Source organism: Cetorhinus maximus, chromosome 11 (genome assembly GCF_964194155.1).
Source record: "Cetorhinus maximus chromosome 11, sCetMax3.hap1.1, whole genome shotgun sequence".
Taxonomy (NCBI): domain Eukaryota; kingdom Metazoa; phylum Chordata; class Chondrichthyes; order Lamniformes; family Cetorhinidae; genus Cetorhinus; species Cetorhinus maximus.
In genome coordinates this window covers 61,206,603-61,225,683 of record NC_135889.1, presented here as the reverse complement: position 1 = coordinate 61,225,683, position 19,081 = coordinate 61,206,603, and the positions used below count along the sequence as shown (strand labels likewise).

General features: G+C 43.3%; 1 protein-coding gene across 1 annotated transcript in view; it reads right to left on the bottom strand.

Moving 5' to 3' along the window:
* The window catches only part of dnah9l (dynein, axonemal, heavy polypeptide 9 like), a 361,205-nt gene that overhangs the window by 95,793 nt on the left and 246,331 nt on the right, over positions 1–19,081 (bottom strand). Inside the window, exon 41 of the mRNA XM_078552084.1 lies at positions 7,625–7,726. Within this exon, the coding sequence (XP_078408210.1) occupies positions 7,625–7,726 (102 nt within the window). The remainder of the gene's footprint in view (positions 1–7,624; positions 7,727–19,081) is intronic.

The window sequence follows — 19,081 nt, the reverse complement described above, 5'->3', positions numbered from 1 at the left end:
TCAAGTTTTGGTGCCATGATGATCAAACAGTGTCACATCACTATGGCAATGTCTGCCAGGGCCACAAATGCAGATCAGCTTTAATTGTACTAGGCCTTATTGCTGGTGCATGTCAATCAGAACCTATGAATTGAAGAAAATTTGCTCTGTTCATTCTGTTAAATGATGTATCCAATTAAACCTGTTAGAATTCATGATCTTCAGTCAAGGTTAAATGAAAGTAGTTACTCCTGTCAGCTATGTGATTAAATGCTGCCTACATCAGGCACATTTATGTGCGAAATTAAAATTTTGTCTAAAGCATGAATCTTTATGCATGCCAGTTAATTATCTTGCAGTCCTTCTACACATTAAATGCCCAGTACATTTGTTCTTAATCATCAGGTGCAATTTAAAACACACTTCATACCCAGCATTTAACTAGATTCCTCCATTTTAATGAATTCTGTTATAACTGAAAATGTTACTCTTTTCATGGGTTTGGCTGTTGCTACATTATTACAGATAATCAACATTCAAAGGTGTAGTAACTCTACACTTAAGAAAGCTAAAAAAATTATAATTTTAGAGAAGCGTTTAAAAGGAATCTTGTTTGATACAACTCAGGTAACGATCCATGATCTATAGTACAATGGCATGGTGGCTTGTGTTTTTAGGTGTTCATTTTCTAATGTTCATGGTGCTGTGAATCCATGCAGTCCTTTGACTATCACACCACAAAAGTAGTCACAACCATAAAATTCTCAATGTTAATGACACTTTTGTTAAATGGGGCGTTGTGGTTCTTCTTTAAAAAAACAAGATAACAATTTTAGATCTGATTTCAGCATCTAAATAATCAAAATTTTATGACAGGATTATAAGGGACAGGAAAAGTCAGCAATAAAAAATGCCTTAGCTATGTTTAAGGCAATCTGAATTTATTGGACTTCTTAAATATTTGTTTTTCTTTAAGTGTGATTATAGCTGATTTGGGTGGAAAAGCTTCAAATACGTAAAAGAATATTCAATCCAGGAGTGCTTTGTTGCATTTTTACTTTTCAAAAATTTCTTCTTAGCCATCTCCCCAAACCACAGTGACCTCCTTCGTAAGGAGAATGCGCTTTTGTAATTCAGAGATATCCAACAACACCATCAATGCCAGCTCTCAGACGTGCTTCATGATGGAATGATTCCAATCAAATTTCCTCCTCTCTCACACACAGTCGGACTAAGGTGGGCAAACTCATATCCCTATTCTGAATGTAACTGCAACGCAGGCTTTGAGTTACCCAGTAGAAGGTCCTTCTTGCATTATAGATATTGAGGAAGAGTTTCCATTGGAATTACACAAGTTCCCCAGTGTAATTTTGAAGAAAGGGAGTGGTAAATGTGAGTAGAGGGATGGGGGTGCAAACTTTTAAAATTTTAGGGGCCATGGCAGTCTTTGGAATCTCACTCAGTGCATCAAAGCTTTGCGGCAACCATGACATTTCCCCTTACCCCCAGACAAGGTCTCCAGCAGAGACAAGGGGTAGAATTTTCCGCTCGGCATGCAGGGGCGGGCCCGACACGCTCAAGTGTGAAATAGCACACGATGACGTCAGGCAAGCGTCCCGATGTCATTGTGCACTCGCGCGATATTTTGGTTGGCGGCCACGTGCAAGAGTTGGCAGCGTGCCCACTGACAATTAAGAGGCCTATTAAGTAGCAATTGATGCTGATTTTTCGCTGCCCGTCCAATATTATGGTTGGCGGGTGGGTGAATCGGCCAGGCTGCCTTTGCATTTTTGAGGAAACCTCATCTAAGGGCAGGATGAGGTTTCCGTGGTTAATTAAAAAAAGATTAAAATGTTTTGAAAAAAATGTCATCATCCGTCTGTTGAAGTGTCTCATTTTGACAAGTGGTTATTTTTTTCCTGATTTTACATTCTGTTTTTATTGATTTTAAATTTGTCAGCTCCCTGAGGCAGCTTTCAGTGCTTCCCCACGCCCGCGCTGACGTCAGCGCTCGCCCTCCTCTTGTCCCAACCCCGGCAGCTCTGAGCCTTTCAGCGCACCTCTCACGCTGGCTGGCCGTTAATTGGCCAGCCAGCGTGAAATCGCGGTCGGGAGCCGATCGCAGTCGGCGGTCCGTTCTCCTGCTGCTCCCAGACCCGCCAATTGCGGCCGCCCGGCAACCCGAAAATTCTACACAAGAATCCAGTCAGAAACCTGCCTCAAATATGTCTATAACATTGAACACTGTTAGGTGTTTATTATAGACCCCCAGATAGTCAGTGGGAAATTGAGGAGAAAATATGTGCACAATTTGCGGAGGTGTGTATAAACAATAACAATAGAGTAATTATATTAGGTGTTTCAACTTTCCCAACATTAATTAGGATAGACATAGTGTTAAGGGCTTGGATGGAGTGGATTTCTTGAAATGTGTACAGGAGAACTTTTTAGGTCAATATGTAGAGGGTCCAACAAGGGACGGTGCAGTGCTGGACCTAATTCTGGGGAATGAAGCTGGACAGGTGGCTGAGGTGGTGGTGGGCGAGCATTTTGGCGATAGCGACCACAACATGGTACAGTTCAAGTTTGTTATGGACAAAGAAATCGACAAGTTGCAAAAAAATGTTTTGGATTGGGGATTTTAGTAAAATGAGGCAGAATCTGGCCAAGGTAGACTGGGAACAGTTACTTGTGGGGAAATCTACAGAGGAACAGTGGGGGGTGTTCAAAAGGAAATGGGGAGGGTACAGGCTCAACATGTTCCCTCTAGGGTGATAGGAAGGAGTAACAAGCCCAGAGAACCATGGATGACCAGAGATATTCAGGTTACGATGAGAGGGAAAAGAGAGGCTTTTAGCAGGTACAAGGGAAGCAAATCAGCAGAGGCATTAGTGGAGTACAGACAGTGCAGGGTGGAGCTTAAGAAAGCAATTAGGAGAGCAAAGAGGGGATATGAGAAAGCTCTGGCTGGTAAAAGTAGGGAAAATCCCAAGATATTCTATAAGTATATCAATGGGAAAAGGATAACCAGGGAAAGAGTAGGGCCCATTAGGGACCAAGGGGGCAATGTATGGGTGGAGCCAGAGGACATTGCTAGATTGTTGAATGAATACTTCACATCCGTCTTCACCCAAGAGAATGAGGATGAAGGTATCGAACTCAGGCAGAGAGACTGCGAGGTTCTTAAGCAAATTGATATAGGGAGTGGCAGGCTTAAAAGTGGATAAATCTCCAGGTCCGGATGATTTGTGTCCCAGACTGCTGAGGGAGGCAAGGGAGGAGATCGCAGGGGCTCTGACCCAAGTTTTTAATTTCTCTCTGGCCACGGGAGAGGTGCCAGAGGACTGGAGAACAGCTAATGTGGTTCTGCTGTTTAAGAAGGATTGTAAAGATAAGCCAGGGAACTATAGGCCAGTGAGTCTCACATCAGTGATAGGGAAACTATTGGAGAAAGTTCTGAAGAAGAGTATCTATCTCCACTTGGAGGGGCAAGGTTTGATCAGGAATAGTCAGCATGGCTTTGTCAGAGGGAGGTCATGCCTAACAAATTTGATTGAATTTTTTGAGGAGGTGACCAGGTGTGTAGATGAGGGTAGTGCAGTAGTTTATATGGATTTCAGCAAAGCCTTTGACAAGGTCCCACATGGGAGACTTATAAAGAAGGCAAATGCACATGGAATACAGGGTAATTTGATAAGGTGGATTCAAAATTGGCTTAGTTATAGGAGGCAGAGGGTGATGACAGAAGGATGCTTTAGTGACTGGAAGCCAGTGTCCAGTGGCGTACCACAGGGATCTGTGTTGGGTCCCCTATTATTTGTCATTTATAAAAACGACATAGATGACTATGTGGGGAGTAGGATTAGTAAGTTTGCGGATGACACAAAGATTGGCCGGGCGGTTAATAGTGAGGTTGAGTGTCTTTGGCTACAGGAAGATGTAGATGGGATGGTCAAATGGGCAGATAAGTGGCAGATAGAGTTTAACCCTGAAAAGTGTGAGGTGATACACTTTGCAAGGAGTAATTTGACAAGGAAGTATTCATGGAACGGCATGGCACTAGGAAGTTCTGAGGAACAAAGGGACCTTAGCGTGTGTGTCCACAGATCTCTGAAGGCGGAGGAGCATGTTAGTGGGGTGGTGAAAAAGGCATATGGGGCACTTGCCTTTATCAATCGAGGCATAGATTACAAAAGTAGAGAGGTCATGTTGGAGTTGTATAGAACCTTAGCGAGGCCACAGCTGGAGTACTGTGTGCAGTTCTGGTCACCACATTATAGGAAGGAGGGGGTGCAGAGGAGATTCACCAGGATGTTGCCCGGGATGAAACATTTAAGTTATGAAGAGAGGTTGGATAAACTTGGGTTGTTTTCATTGGAGCAGAGAAGACTGAGGGGCGACCTGATCGAGGTGTACAAGATTATGAGGGGCATGGACAAGGTGGATAAGGAGCAGCTGTTCCCCTTAGTTGAAGGGTCAGTCACAAGGGGGCATAAGTTCAAGGTGAGGGGCAGGAGGTTTAGGGGGGATGTGAGGAAAAACTTTTTTACGCAGAGGGTGGTGACGGTCTGGAATGCACTGCCTGGGAGGGTGGTGGAGGTGGGTTGCCTCACATCCTTTAAAAAGTACCTGGATGAGCACTTGGCATGTCATAACATTCAAGGCTATGGGCCAAGTGCTGGTAAATGGGATTAGGTAGATAGGTCAGGAGTTTCTCAAGTGTCGGTGCAGACTCGATGGGCCGAAGAACCTCTTCTGCGCTGTGATTCTGTGATTCTGTGAATCCAGAACTTTGGCATGCCACTGGTGTTGATGGAATGCTCACCCTGCCAAAGTGAGATTCCATCAAAGTGTTGCCATAATGTGGGGTTGGGATCAAATGCAACCAACATCAGGGCTTCGACCCGAGACTTAAAATCCAGCCCATAGGGGAGAATTTTCTCCCCATCTGGGGAGTTGGGTGGGAGTGGGTGGGCAGGCACGCAGCCGATCGCCGCCCGCAATTGGCTGCGCGCTGCCGTTTTACGTGGGCAAGCCAATTAAGGCCCGTCCAGCGTGACGCGCACCCGGAAGTGCTGAGTGCTCCCTGTGCGAGGCTGAGTCAGGGCCTGCGCTCCTCCGCGCATGCGGGCAAAAGAGTAAAGAAATCTCCCTGAGTCACGGAGTTGCCTCAGGGAGATTAGTGTGATTTTAAAAAATTTTAATAAAGAAAAATTAAAAAATTTAAGACATGTCCCCTCATGTGACAGTGTCACATGAACTGGGACATGTCAATGAACTTTATTAAAAATTTTTATTAATCTTTAAAAACCTTCATGAAACGTCATCCCGCCCGTGGATGAGGCTTCATGATAAATGCGAAGGCCGCCTGGGCTCTTTGCCTGCCCATCAACCTTAAGTTAAGTTCTCAACCACCGAACCCATACAGAGTTCGGCCTTGGCGTTTCAGGGCATAGACCACATCCATGGCAGTAACAGTCTTGCGTTTAGCGTGTTCCGTGTAGGTGACCGAGTCGCGGATGATATTTTCCAAGAAAACCTTGAGAACCCCGCGAGTTTCCTCGTAAATGAGGCCGGAGATGCGCTTAACGCCACCGCGACGAGCGAGGCGGCGAATGGCAGGTTTAGTGATTCCCTGGATATTATCTCGGAGGACTTTCCGGTGCCGTTTCGCACCCCCTTTACCGAGACCTTTCCCGCCTTTGCCTCTACCGGACATCACACCCGGAGATAAAGCTTTGTAATCCCCATCAACCTTAACCTTGGGCAGCTCAGTTAATTATTTTAATTAGGTTTTAAATGGCCTTAATAGGCCTTTGACATTTTGGCGAGCGTGCAGCCAACTCCGCTGCGCGCCCACCGAACTGAAGATCAGAATGACGCACGGTGATGTCAGGACACACGCCCGACATCACAGCGTGTCATTCTGCCCCTGATCGTCGACCCGAAGATTCTGGCCATAGTCATAACAAATTATGGAGTTCCAAGAATGAGATTTTCATTCTCAATTCTCCACATGTCAATGTATCTACCACTGAGAAGAGGCAAGGTGATTCTTAACAGGGAAGAATTGCAGAATATCACCCCGAGCCCTTTTGTGCAGTGCTGTGTGTAGATTTATAAAGCAACGTTCAGAGGCCACCTGTCCATCTTTTCTGGCGTGGGAGGAGAAAAGATAAATTTAAAATGTGAGGCTAAATGGAAAGCTGCATTAATGTGGCAGTTTTGAATGATACTAGTTTCTTCGTAGGTGAGATTGATACCATGATGCGTTAGCATGCTTATGCTCTGACTTCCACTCTTCACTCCAGACACAGAACTCCTCGGCTGTTACAGTGACCGCAGCAGCATAACATTGGTGACTTTAACAATGTGTCACTCCATAATTGTCCACAACGTCTATCTTTAATATACTGTAAATTATTAAAAATATTGTCATTAGTCCTTTATACTGTGCAATTATGCACCAACAACAGGTTTGTATACTTTTATTCTTTCTTTATATTGGATTTTTAAATTCTTTTATGGGTGTTGCTGGCAAGGCCAGCATTTATTGCTTATCCCTAATTGCCCTTGAACTGAGTAGCTTTTAGGCCATTTCAGAGGGCAGTTAAGAGTCAACCACATTGCTGTGGGTCTTGAGTCACGTGTAGTTCAGACCAGGTAAGGGCAGCAGATTTCCTCCCCTAAAGGGCATTAGTGAACCAGATGGGTTTTTACAACAATCAATTATAGTTTCATGGCACCATTACTGAGACTAGCTTCCAATTGCAAATTGTTTTTAACCTATCAATTGAATTTAAATTCTACCAGCTGCCATGGTGGGATTTGAACATGTGTCCCCAGAGCATTAGCCTGGGCCCCTGGATTACTAGTCCAGTGATGGTGATTACACCATGATATATATCCCCATTAATATATATTTTGCAGGGTTGCATGAAAAGGGCAGTGGGAGTGGGACTAGCGAAGTTCCAGTTCCAGGGTGCTGGCATGGACTCAATGGGCCAAATGGACTCTTTCTGGAACTGTAACCATTCGATGATTCCATAATAGGTTTTGTGATATCCAGCGAAAATAGTTCTAAGCAAAGATTTGGTATTCATAATACGATTTTCCCTTTTATTTTCCTCAAGGAGTTGTTCACAGATACAAATACTTTCAGCAGTGAAATATGTATTTTTTCCAATGTACACTATCCATAATAGAAAATAAATCATGATTTATAAATGCTTTCGACATTGAATGGTTACTGTAGTATTCAAGAGTTATCAAGGGTCAATTTACCAGGAACTAGATTTCATAGTAGTCAGTGTAGTGATTGATTTATGATCCAGCCATAGCAATTGCATCAGAGTTGATATTGCATATGACAGGCTAACTTAGCCTGTGGCCTTGTGTTATACATTGCACATTATCCATATCTGAAGAATATAAGGATTAAGGAACAAACATTATCAGAGTTACTGAATGATTGTTACTTTGGTGAGTTTATCTCACTGCAGCTATTAAAATATAGATTTGTCTTATCAAATTGACACTGCAACATTTGATGTAATTCAATGCATAGCATAGCCTTTTAATAAGTTTTTTAAAATAAAAGCAAACCATATTTCACAGGAGGTTAATTACAATTCATAGTACTTACTGCAAGCTTTTTCCTAATGACCTCAAGTTTCTCTGCAGCAGCAGCTAAGTCAGAATTGGCTTGCACAAGTGCTTTACGTTTGAGCTCCACTTCACAGTAAACCTGGCAGTACATAAGCATATTCAACATTAATGCTGTTCAATTTATTTATAATAGTGGAGATGACACAGGATAGAGGCAATGTGAAAAGATTTATTTGAAATATATCTGCAATCTAAAAACCAATAAGAAATGAGTTGCAAGTACAAAAATTTAAGGAAGTCGTTGACTACAGATACTGTACATATACTTCACTCTCCTTGCTTCGCTAATCTCTCCTACCTATTCTTTTCACACATGATATTCTGTGCTTTTTCAAGCATGACAAGCTCTGGCATGCTGATTGCACCATGGATACTACCAAAAATGTTCCTTTATTAACCCTGTCAATGTGAAGTGAGATTTTTCACCCTCAACTCCCACCTCCATGTTTCATTTTAAACATTGCAACTTTATCCAAAGGACAGCTACATGTGACTGATAGTAAACACAGTTATTGAGCTCAACAGCCTACATTTTCACAGTCAGGGAGACTCTGCAGACCTTTAAAAATGGCAGCCTGGACCAGATTCCTGGATTCCCCGCCCCATTCCTGGCACCCCCAATTTCTGTCAGTGTGGGATAAAAGTGCAAGCTCACACGCTGCACTCCTGACCTGGCTTGCTCCATTGCGGGGGTAGGCATTCCCCACCACTCTGCAATTTTCATGGAGTCAGGCCAGCTCTTCAATGAATCGTGGTTAATGGCCCCTCAGAAGTGTCATGAAGTCTGTCTGAGGAAATCTTTTGAAAGGTAAGTTCAAAACATTTTACTCATGCCCTCCCATGCCAACCTATGCCCCTTCACCCACCACAAAAGGCCACTCATGCCCCCATGCCTACCTATGCCCCTCCATCAACCCCCAACCTGCCATACCAACTTATGGCACTTCAATGCCCACTTACCCAGTATATAGACTGCATAGAACCAATGAACCGTATAGTAACAATTTCATGTGTGAAAAAGCTTTAAAAAGAGTCAATCTTTCATAAATCTCTTACAAAAAGCTACTTTTACTACAGCCCTATAAAAGTGTCAATCAGCCAGCCCTTTAAAGTGTCAATAGCAGAAACTGCAAGCACTTCACACATCTTTATTTTGTGTAAATAAACATTGAGCAATTAGGAAATCAATCTAGGAAATCAATCTAAGAGAGAAAGCTGTTAATGAAGCAATGTTTTCCCTTGCTTGCAGCTGTTTCAACAGACTAATCTTTATCTGGGCTCTCAGACAAGCCTTATTATGCATTCTTGACTAAGAGCAGGTGATTCAAGAAGGCAGTTACCACCACCTTCTCAAGGGCAAATAGGGATGGGCAATAAATGCTGGCCTAGGCAGTGATGGCCACATCTTTGAACGAATAATAAAAAAGTCTATACGTCTAATTTGGGGGAGGTGGGCCAGATTCTAGTTAGCATCCACCCACCCCTCACTACCCAGAATGAAAATCTGGGCACACTGAGCTGGGAAATTTCTTGATTTCCACTACCTGCCTCTAGTCCAATTTTCCTTCTTTAGTATTCTTACATTGTTGCTACCGTGTAATTTTTCTTCTTCTGGGCAAATTAATGCAGCTGAGGAAACTGAATGCAGACTTGGAGTTTGGTGAGAGGGGGAGTTCGGTGAAGTGGGGGAAGAAGTGTTAGTTTCCTTTTTCTATCTTTATCACCCTGTAGGAATTGATTCTTACAGGGAAAGGAGCTAGCTGTTTAGTAGGTATCTGGTAAGTGGCTAAGGTTTATTCTATTCCTAATATTTAAAATAGTAAACAAATTGGTGGTAAAGTTAATAAAATATATAAAAAAGCAACAAAATAAGCGAATAATATAATTAAGTAATTATTTAAAACACATTAGGGATGACAGGACAGGTGATGTGTCAAGGCTGTAGCATGTGGGATCTGCTGGATAACATTGCGATCCAGGGCAAACATGCCTGCAGGAGGTGTTTGCGGCTTGAGAAACTTTGGCTCAGTGTCATTGAGCTGGAGGCTGAACTGCAGACACTGCGACATATCAGGGAGGGGGTAAGTTACCTGGATGCTTTATATGAGGAGGCAGTCACTACTGAGGATAGGGTCTTCTGAATTGGTCAGTGGTCAGGGACAGGAGGGTGTCACTGTGAGTGAAGCAGGTGAGGGGACCCAGAGGGCAGGTGTGTCAGCCGCTGCAATTGTTCAATAGGTTTGAGGTTCTCTCAGCTTGTTTGGCTGAGAGTGGGGGCTGCAGGATGGATGAGCAAACTGACAATGGCACCATGGTACAGGAAGCCATTCAAGTGGGGGGAGCAAAAAGGAATGTACTGGTAGTAGGGGACAGAATAATCAGGTGGATTGACACTGTTCTCTGCAGCAAAGAACGAGAGTCCAGCCGGCTGTGTTGCCCACGTGGTGCCTGGGTTTGGGACATCTGCTCAGGGCTGGAGAGGAGCTTGCAGTTGGAGGGGGGATCCAGTTGTCATGGTCCATGTAGGTACCAACGACACAGGTAGAACTAGGAAAGAGGTTCTGCATGGACAGCATGAGGAGCTAGGTACTAAATTGAAAAGCTGAACCTCAAAGGTTATAATCCCTAGATTATTACTTGAGCTGCATGCAAATTGGCATTGGGTACATAAAATTAGAGAGATGAACACGTGGCTCAAAGACTGGTGTTGGAGAAGTGGGTTCCACATTTTGGGGCACTGGCACCAGTACTGGGGAAGGTGGGTGCTGTATTGTTGGCACGGTCTACACCTGAACCATGCTGGGACCAGTGTTCTTGTGATCCGTGTAACTAGGGAAGTAGAGAGGGTTTTAAACTAAGTAGTGGAGGCAAGGGACCAGATGTGGAAAGATGTGGTATATCAAAGAATCCAGACAAGATAAGAGAGGAAAATAGTAATATGGGAAATGAGGTCATAGAATGGCAGGAAGGGACAGAGAGAATGCACCAAGAATCAGAACTAGATGTCACAAAGATAACAAAAAGACAAAACTAAAGGCTCTGTATCTCAATGTGTGTAGCAATCAAAACAAAGGGCAGAATTTTGCGTCCTGTATGCCTGACCCAATCGGGCGTAAAATAGCACACAATATTTCAGTCAGCTGGTGTGTGCGAGAGTCGGCAGTGCACCCGTTGACAATTAAGAGGCCTTTTAAGGCCATTGATTAAAAGTTATTTTTCGCTTCCTGTCCAACGTTATGGTTGGCGGGCAGGCGAATCGGCCAGGCAGCCTTTACATTTTTGAGGAAACCTCATTCAGGATGAGGTTTCCAACATTAATTTTTAAAAATTAAAATGTTTTGACAGAATTTTTACTATGTCTATGTTCATGTGAGTGAATCCTATGTGGGGACATAATTTTCACATTTTCAAAATCTTCATTCTTGATATTAAAATTCTTCAGCTCTCAGTGCGCACTCCCCCGCACATGTGCAGACTTATGCGCTCGCACTCCTCCCACCCCCAACCCGGCAGCGCTGAGCTTCTCAGCGCGCCGTTCACACTGGCTGGCTGTTAATTGGCCAGCCAGTGTGAAATCGTGCTCAGGGGCCGATCGCGGGCGGTGCGTGGTTTTGTGGCCGCTCTCGGGTGGAGATGAGGAATAGTAGGGGAAAGAATTCACTGGTAGGAGTGGCCTACAGGCCCCCTAACAGTGACCACAATGTAGGACAAAGTATACAAGAAGAAATATTGGGTGCTTGTGATAAAGGGACGGCAATAATCATGGATGACTTTAATATATATCTCAACTGCAAAAACCAGATTGGCAGTAGTAGCCTGGATGGGGAGTTCTGAGAATGCTTTCGAGATAGTTTCTTAGAGCATCATGTTCTGGAACCAACCAGAGAGCAGGTTATATTAGACTTAGTATTGTGTAATGTGACAGGATTAAATAATGACCTCAGAGTAAAGGCACCCCTAGGTCGCAGTGACCACAATCTGGTTGGATTTTGCATCTAGTATGAAAGGGGGAAGGCTAGTATTTTAAACTTAAATAAAGGCAACTATGTGGGCATGAAAGCTGAGCCAGCTGAAGTGAACTGGGCTACTAGGCTAGGGGACAGATCAATAGAGAAGCAGTGGCAGGCATTTAAGGGGATATTTCAGAGTATTCGGAACAAGTATATTCCTACTATAGAGAATAATTCTAAAGGGAGGACCCACCATGTGGTTCACTAAAGAAGTTAAGGAAAGCATCAAACTTAAGGAAAAAGCATATAACTGTGTAAAGATGAGTGGCAGGTCAGATGATTGGTCAGAATATAAAGGACGGCAGAGAATGACTAAAAAGGTTAATCAGGAGAAAGAAATTAGAGTATGAGAGGAAGCTAGCTCAAAATGTAAAAATGGATAGCAAGAGTTTCTACAGGTATTTAAAAAGGAAAAGAATAGGTGAAATGAGTGTTGGTCCTCAAGAGAGTGAGGACAAAGAGTTAATATTAGATAATAAGGAAATGCTTCTGTCTTCACAATAGAGGTATAAAAACCTTCCAGTAATAGCTGTAAATCAGGAGGTGGAAAGGAGAGGGGAACTTAATGAAATTACAATCATGAGTGAAGTGGTACTGAACAAACTGATGGAGCTGCGGGCTGACAAGTCTCCAGGTCCAGGTGGACTTCATGCCAGTGTCTTAAAAGAGGTGGCTAATGAGGCAGTAGATGCATTGGTGTTAATTTTCCAAAATTCCCTAGATTCTGGAAAGGTTTCATCAGATTGGAAAGTAGCAAATATAACCCTCTATTTGAGAAGGGAGGGAGGCAGAAAACAGGAAACTATAGGCCAGTTGGCTTGATGTCTGTTGTGGGAAAGGTGTTCGAGTCGATCATTAAAGAAGTTATAGCTGGGCACTTAGAAAAACACAAGGGGCAGGATTTTATGTCCTGTGGGCGCGCGTACGCCCGACCTGATAGGGCGTAAATATTGCGCGATGATGTCAGGTGACTGTCCTGACGTCATCGCGCACTCGTGTGATATTTCGGCCGGTGGGATCACTTGAGAGTCAGCAGCACACCTGCTGACAACTAAGAGGCCTGTTAAGGCTCATAATCAATTAATTAAAAACAATTTTTCGCTGCCCGTCCAGCCTTATGGTTGGCAGGCAGATGAATAGGCTAGGCGGCCCTTGGATTTTTTATGAAACCTCACCCACGGTCGGGATGAGGTATCCAACAGTAATTTTTTAAAAAGTTAAATTTTTAGACATCATTTTTAACTGATTCACATGTGGGGACATGTTTCTCTTATTTTTAAAATCTTTATTTCTGTTTCAACAAATCTTCAGCTCCCTGAGGCAGCTCCTTGCCTTCAGGGGGCATTCAGTGCGCGCTCCCCCGTGCCTGCGCAGACGTCGCGCTCACCCGCCTCCCACCCCCACCTGGGCAGCACTGAGCTTCTCAGCGCGCCGTTCACACTGGCTGGCTGTTAATTGGCCAGCCAGTGTGAAATCGTGCTCAGGGGCCGATCGCGGGCGGTGCGTGGTTTTGTGGCCGCTCTCGGGCTTGCGCCCTGCCCAATGGCTGGAAAATCCTGCTCAAGGTAATTGGGAAGAGTCAACATGGTTTTGTGAAAGGGAAATCAAGTTTAACCAATTTATTAGAGTTCATTGAAGGAATAGCATGTGCTGTGGATAAAGGGGAGCCTGTAGACATACTGTACTTGATTTCCAGAAGGCATTTGATAAGGTGCTACATCAAAGGTTATTGCAGAAAATAAAAGTTCATGGTGTAGTGGGTGACATATTTAGCCTGGATAGAGATTGGCTGGCTGGCAGAAAACAGAGACTATGCATAATGGGCCTTTGTCTGATTGGCAGGATGTAACTATTGGGGTCCTGCAGGGGTCTCTGCTGGGGCCTCAACTTTTTACAATTTACATCAATGACTTAGACGAGGGGAGCAATGGCATGGTAGCTAAATTTGCAGATGACACAAAGATAGTTTGGAAAGTATGTTGTGAAGAAGGCATAAAGAGTTTGCAGACAGTTGGGTGAGTGGGCAAAAATCTGGCAGATGGAGTATAATGTAGGAAATAGTGAAGTTGTTCACTTTGGCAGGAGGAATAAAAAAAGCAGAGTATTACTTAAACGGAGAATGACTGCAGGATTCCGAGGTGCAGGGGGATCTAGGTGTTCTTGAGCATGAGTGACAAAAAGTTAGTTTGCAGGTATAGCAAGTAATTAAGAAGGCTAATGGAATGCTATCCTTTATTATGAGAGCAATTGTACATGAAAGTAAGGATGTTATGCTTCAGTTATACAGGGCACTGGTGAGACCACATCTTGAATACTGTGTGCAGTTTTGGTCTCCTTCTGTAAGGAAGGATGTAAATGTGTTGCAGGTGGTTCAGAGGAGGTATACTAGATTGATACCTGGAATGAGTGCGTTGTCTTATGAGGAAAGGTTAGACAGACTGGGCTTGTTTCCACTGGAGTTTAGAAGAGTGAGGACTGACTTGATTGAAGCATATAAGATCCTGAATGGTCTTAACAAGGTGGACATGGAAGGGATGTTTCCTTTTGTGGGTGAGTCCAGAACTAGGGGGCACTGTTTTAAAATTAGGGCTCGCCCTTTTAGGACAGAGATGAGGAGAAATTTTTTCTCTCAGAGGGTTGTGCGACTTTGGAACTCTCTGCCTCAGAAGGCAGTGGAAGTGGGGTCACTGAATATTTTTAAGGCAGAGGTAGATAGATTCTTGTTAGGCAAGGGAATCAAAGGTTATCAAGGGTAGGTGGGAATGTAGAACTCAAAACACAAACAGATCAGCCACGATCTTATTGAATGGCGGCACAGGCTCGAGGGGCCGAGCCTACTTCTGCTCCCATTTCGTATGTTCGTATTTTCTTCCCACACCTAGAGACACATGAGGCAGTCAAAGCACATGCTTACATCTGTTTCCGTAGCTTGGAATAGATCGCTAGCCTGTTACCAGAGGCTACAGCCCGAGGGACACCATTCCACATCAAGTATGGCTGACCAGGAGACTCTCCCACTTTTATTGCTTGCCATATCCTGGAAAGATTTACAGGTTGCTAATCAACCTTTTCGGCCACGTTATGAACACACCTTCCGTGCCCATCAAGTCCTGGAATGGGACTTGAAGCTAGAGCTTCTGGCTCAGAGGTAGGGATACTACCCACTGTGCTTCAAGACTCTGTAATTATTATACCACTAATATTTCTGCAACCTTCCTTTCACTTATTTATGCATACAGATAATATTTTGGGGAGTCAGAGTCAGGAAGTTCCAAACAAAATCAGTAACTTCATTCAAAAAGGAGGTTGAAAACACAGAGAAGCCATCATTAAATTTCTGCATACATTGGATGATTAAAATAGTTAAAAACAGTATATACAGTTAATGAACTGGATATTAATAAATTATGCGCATATTATTTCTTTGTGCTTTTTAAACATGTGCAATTATCAAAAAATTAAGTTCTGGTACATGATTGATCACAAATGCTGGAGTCCTGATATACTGTTACAAGCCAACCTTGTAAAGGAACACTCAAACTGCAAGCAAACATTAAACCAGGTTAATACTTACATAGATCTTTTGGAAATGACATCGTGATAGGCATGCAGATAGAGAAAAGGTAACAAAACATGTTGAAAATGCATCATAACAAACAATGAAAAATTATTCTGTGGAAAAAACATTAATTATGCCGTGGTAAGATGAATTAGCCACTCATCATTAATGAGAATGTACATTTTGTGTAAGTTTTAAGTCCATCTATGATAGATGTACTACTGCTGGCAAAATACATCATGATAACATTCAAGACAGCAGTGAAATGTTCAGTTGACATATGTTCTCTTGCCTAGCATTCAATCATGCCTAAAACAAGTACTTTTGATTGGTTAATAGTATGCATTTCAAATATTACTATAATACACCTGCTTCAGGCCTATATGCATTATAAGTAATATACCTTCTGCTGGTCCGTATAGTTTATAAGTGGAACTATTTACAACTCATTACAGTTCATTATATTTCATCTACCTTTTGAAGTTCAGTTGCAACTACTTTAAATAAAGTTGTCAAAGGATAAGGAAAATGTGGCCAAAATAGATTTTTATTAACAGGACTATAAAAATAAATTGGAAGCACTTTTAAAAATATAGCACATCAAAACTAATCTTAGAAGTTTGATTTCATAGAGAAAAGATCTTAACTCTCAATTTTAATGACTTACATTTCACCTAAATTGAAATCTGCATTAATTCTGAATTTCACTGGTATTAACTGAACGGATATAGAATAATACCCCGGTAATGGTTGTTTCAAAGCACTTTTTAAAATGGATTTTTGGGATGAATTTAATGGCTGAAGGTCAATGCTGGGACTGGAACACATTCTTGTCATCCTGTTTCACTATCAAGCACTTCCACCTCACTCGTGTTGCAAGGATAAAGGATGTGAAATAGGCCTTCATAGTGCCACTGTTGCTGGCGCTATGGAATCCCTGAACTGAAAAAAGTTGGCCATTTATTGCTGGCTTCTTCTGACGCAGGTGATTGTGTCTATGTGGGAAGTATGCAGAGTGGCAGATAGTGACATCAAACAGCAGATAATGCTGACGTGGCGCACGACCTGGTATTTTGGATCGCTCAGTCCAGTTAATCCCCTCTCAATCACTGCCAGCTGAACAAGTGTTCAGTTGCATGAAGGACATCCCTGCCAGTGCTTTTTAAAGGGCTGGCCACCTAACTTCCAGAGGAAGTGCTTTTGACTTTCTTTTGCTGGTTCAGAATTAATGGAAGTAGTGTTGTGTTGTTGGATGAAGTACGGTGTTGTGTTGTTGGATGAAGTACAGTTTTGTGTTGTTGGGTGAAGTACGGTGTTGTGTTGTTGGATGAAGTACGGTTTTGTGTTGTTTGATGAAGTATGGTGTGTTGTTGGATGAAGTACGGTGTTGTGTTGTTGGATGAAGTACAGTTTTGTGTTGTTGGATGAAGTACGGTGTTGTGTTGTTGGATGAAGTACAGTTTTGTGTTGTTGGGTGAAGTACGGTGTTGTGTTGTTGAATGAAGTACAGTTTTGTGTTGTTGGATGAAGTACAATGTTGTGTTGTTGGATGAAGTACAGTTTTGTGTTGTTGGATGAAGTACGGTGTTGTGTTGTTGGATGAAGTACGGTGTTGTGTTGTTGGGTGAAGTACGGTGTTGTGTTGTTGGATGAAGTACGGTGTTGTGTTGTTGGATGAAGTACAGTTTTGTGTTGTTGGATGAAGTACGGTGTTGTGTTGTTGGATGAAGTACAGTTTTGTGTTGTTGGGTGAAGTACGGTGTTGTGTTGTTGGATGAAGTACAGTGTTGTGTTGTTGGATGAAGTACGGTGTTGTGTTGTTGGAAGAAGTACGGTGTTGTGTTGTTGGATGAAGTACAGTTTTGTGTTGTTGGATGAAGTACAGTGTTGTGTTGTTGGATGAAGTACGGTGTTGTGCTGTTGGATGAAGTACAGTTTTGTGTTGTTGGGTGAAGTATGGTGTTGTGTTGTTGGATGAAGTACGGTGTTGTGTTGTTGGATGAAGTACAGTTTTGTGTTGTTGGATGAAGTACGGTGTTGTGTTGTTGGATGAAGTACAGTTTTGTGTTGTTGGGTGAAGTACGGTGTTGTGTTGTTGAATGAAGTACGGTGTTGTGTTGTTGGGTGAAGTACGGTGTTGTGTTGTTGGATGAAGTACGGTGTTGTGTTGTTGAATGAAGTACAATTTTGTGTTGTTGGATGAAGTACGGTGTGTTGGATGAAGTACGGTGTTGTGTTGTTGGATGAAGTACAGTTTTGTGTTGTTGGATGAAGTACGGTGTTGTGTTGTTGGGTGAAGAACGGTGTTGTGTTGTTGGATGAAGTACGGTGTTGTGTTGTTGGATGAAGTACAGCTTTGTGTTGTTGGATGAAGTGCGATTTTGTGTTGTTGGATGAAGTACGGTGTTGTGTTGTTGGATGAAGTACAGTGTTGTGTTGTTGGATGAAGTACGGTGTTGAGTTGATGGGTGAAGTACGGTGTTGGGTGAAGTACGGTGTTGTGTTGTTGGGTGAAGTACAGTGTTGTGTTGTTGGATGAAGTACGGTGTTGTGTTGTTGGATGAAGTACGGTGTTGTGGGACTTAAGGACCTCAATTGGCAACAGGGCAGGAAGGTTGACCATGAGAGCTTCCCAGCCAGACATTAATTTGGATGGAAGTGGGAAGGAGGCTGATTTCTGGTACTCCTCCATCCCACCTAAGTACAAGCCCTTCCTGCCTCCAAGTCTGCCACCAGCGAGAGCACAGGACTCTACCCCTAGTGTTCCTATGCAACGCTATTTCAGTGGTTACTGCTTGGTTGGTGGAAGGCTTCTGAATTTCACTGGGAGAAGCCTTGTGGGATGACTTTGACCAGCTCTGGGCCTTGAAGGCCAGGCTTCAGAGTTTTAACTGCAAAATGGGGGTTTGGGTGCAAGCAGGGGGATGCTAAATGGCTGAATAATGCCGGTGTGTCGGAAACCTGACATGAAGTTGCCCATTTCTGGGTTTTACTGAAATGCATTCCCAGGTGAGCAGGAAACCCCTGAGGAGCTGTCAGGTCAGCCACTTAAATATTCAAACAAGCAATTAATTGTGGGTTTAGTCAAGATTCTGGCTTTAACAGCCAGTGCCCAAGTTTCCTGAGCTATGTGGAATTGCCAGGGTAAATAAGGTGAGAGCACAATGAGGAGTCATTGATCAATGAAACTGACATGCGGGAAACAGTGAAACTGCATAGCTGTTTCTCTGCCTATGGGAGAGGCTCATGCTCACAGTACTTGTTCTGAAAGTCTGATGTCATCGCTTCACAGGTGATTTCCGATTTTTTTGGAAGTCATTTCACCTACCTTAGACTGTACTCGCCTTGACCTTATCTTCCGGAGGTGTCAGCTGTGGCTCAGTTCATAGCACCCTCGCCTTTGAATCAGAGGGTTGTGGGTTCATGTCCCACTCCCGGAAAAACTAAGAACTGTGATTGTACTCGAAAGAGTTGCAATCTGTGACAGTTGATAACTCGAAAGAGTTTGACCTTATCTTCCCAGCTGTTAGCCTCTGCTGCGGCATCAGAGCAACTTACACAGCTACAGTATGGACCCTTGATGAGAAACAAGGGGAGCAGCCACACCACCAGCAGCACCAGGAGCCACACCAATAGCACTAGCAGCAGAAGGAGCAGCATCTACACCAACATTAGCTGCCTAATCTGCAGCCACATGCCACTCCACAGGGCAGAGGGGATGGACACAGAACTTGAGCTCAAAAGAAGTAAATGTTCCCAGCACAGAGTATACAGGCAGATCAACTTCTTTGACGTGATGGAGCAAGTGTCTCAGGAGGCTCAGGCTATTGCTGCAGGTCATCGCTGACACCTGCAGCCTCCTGGA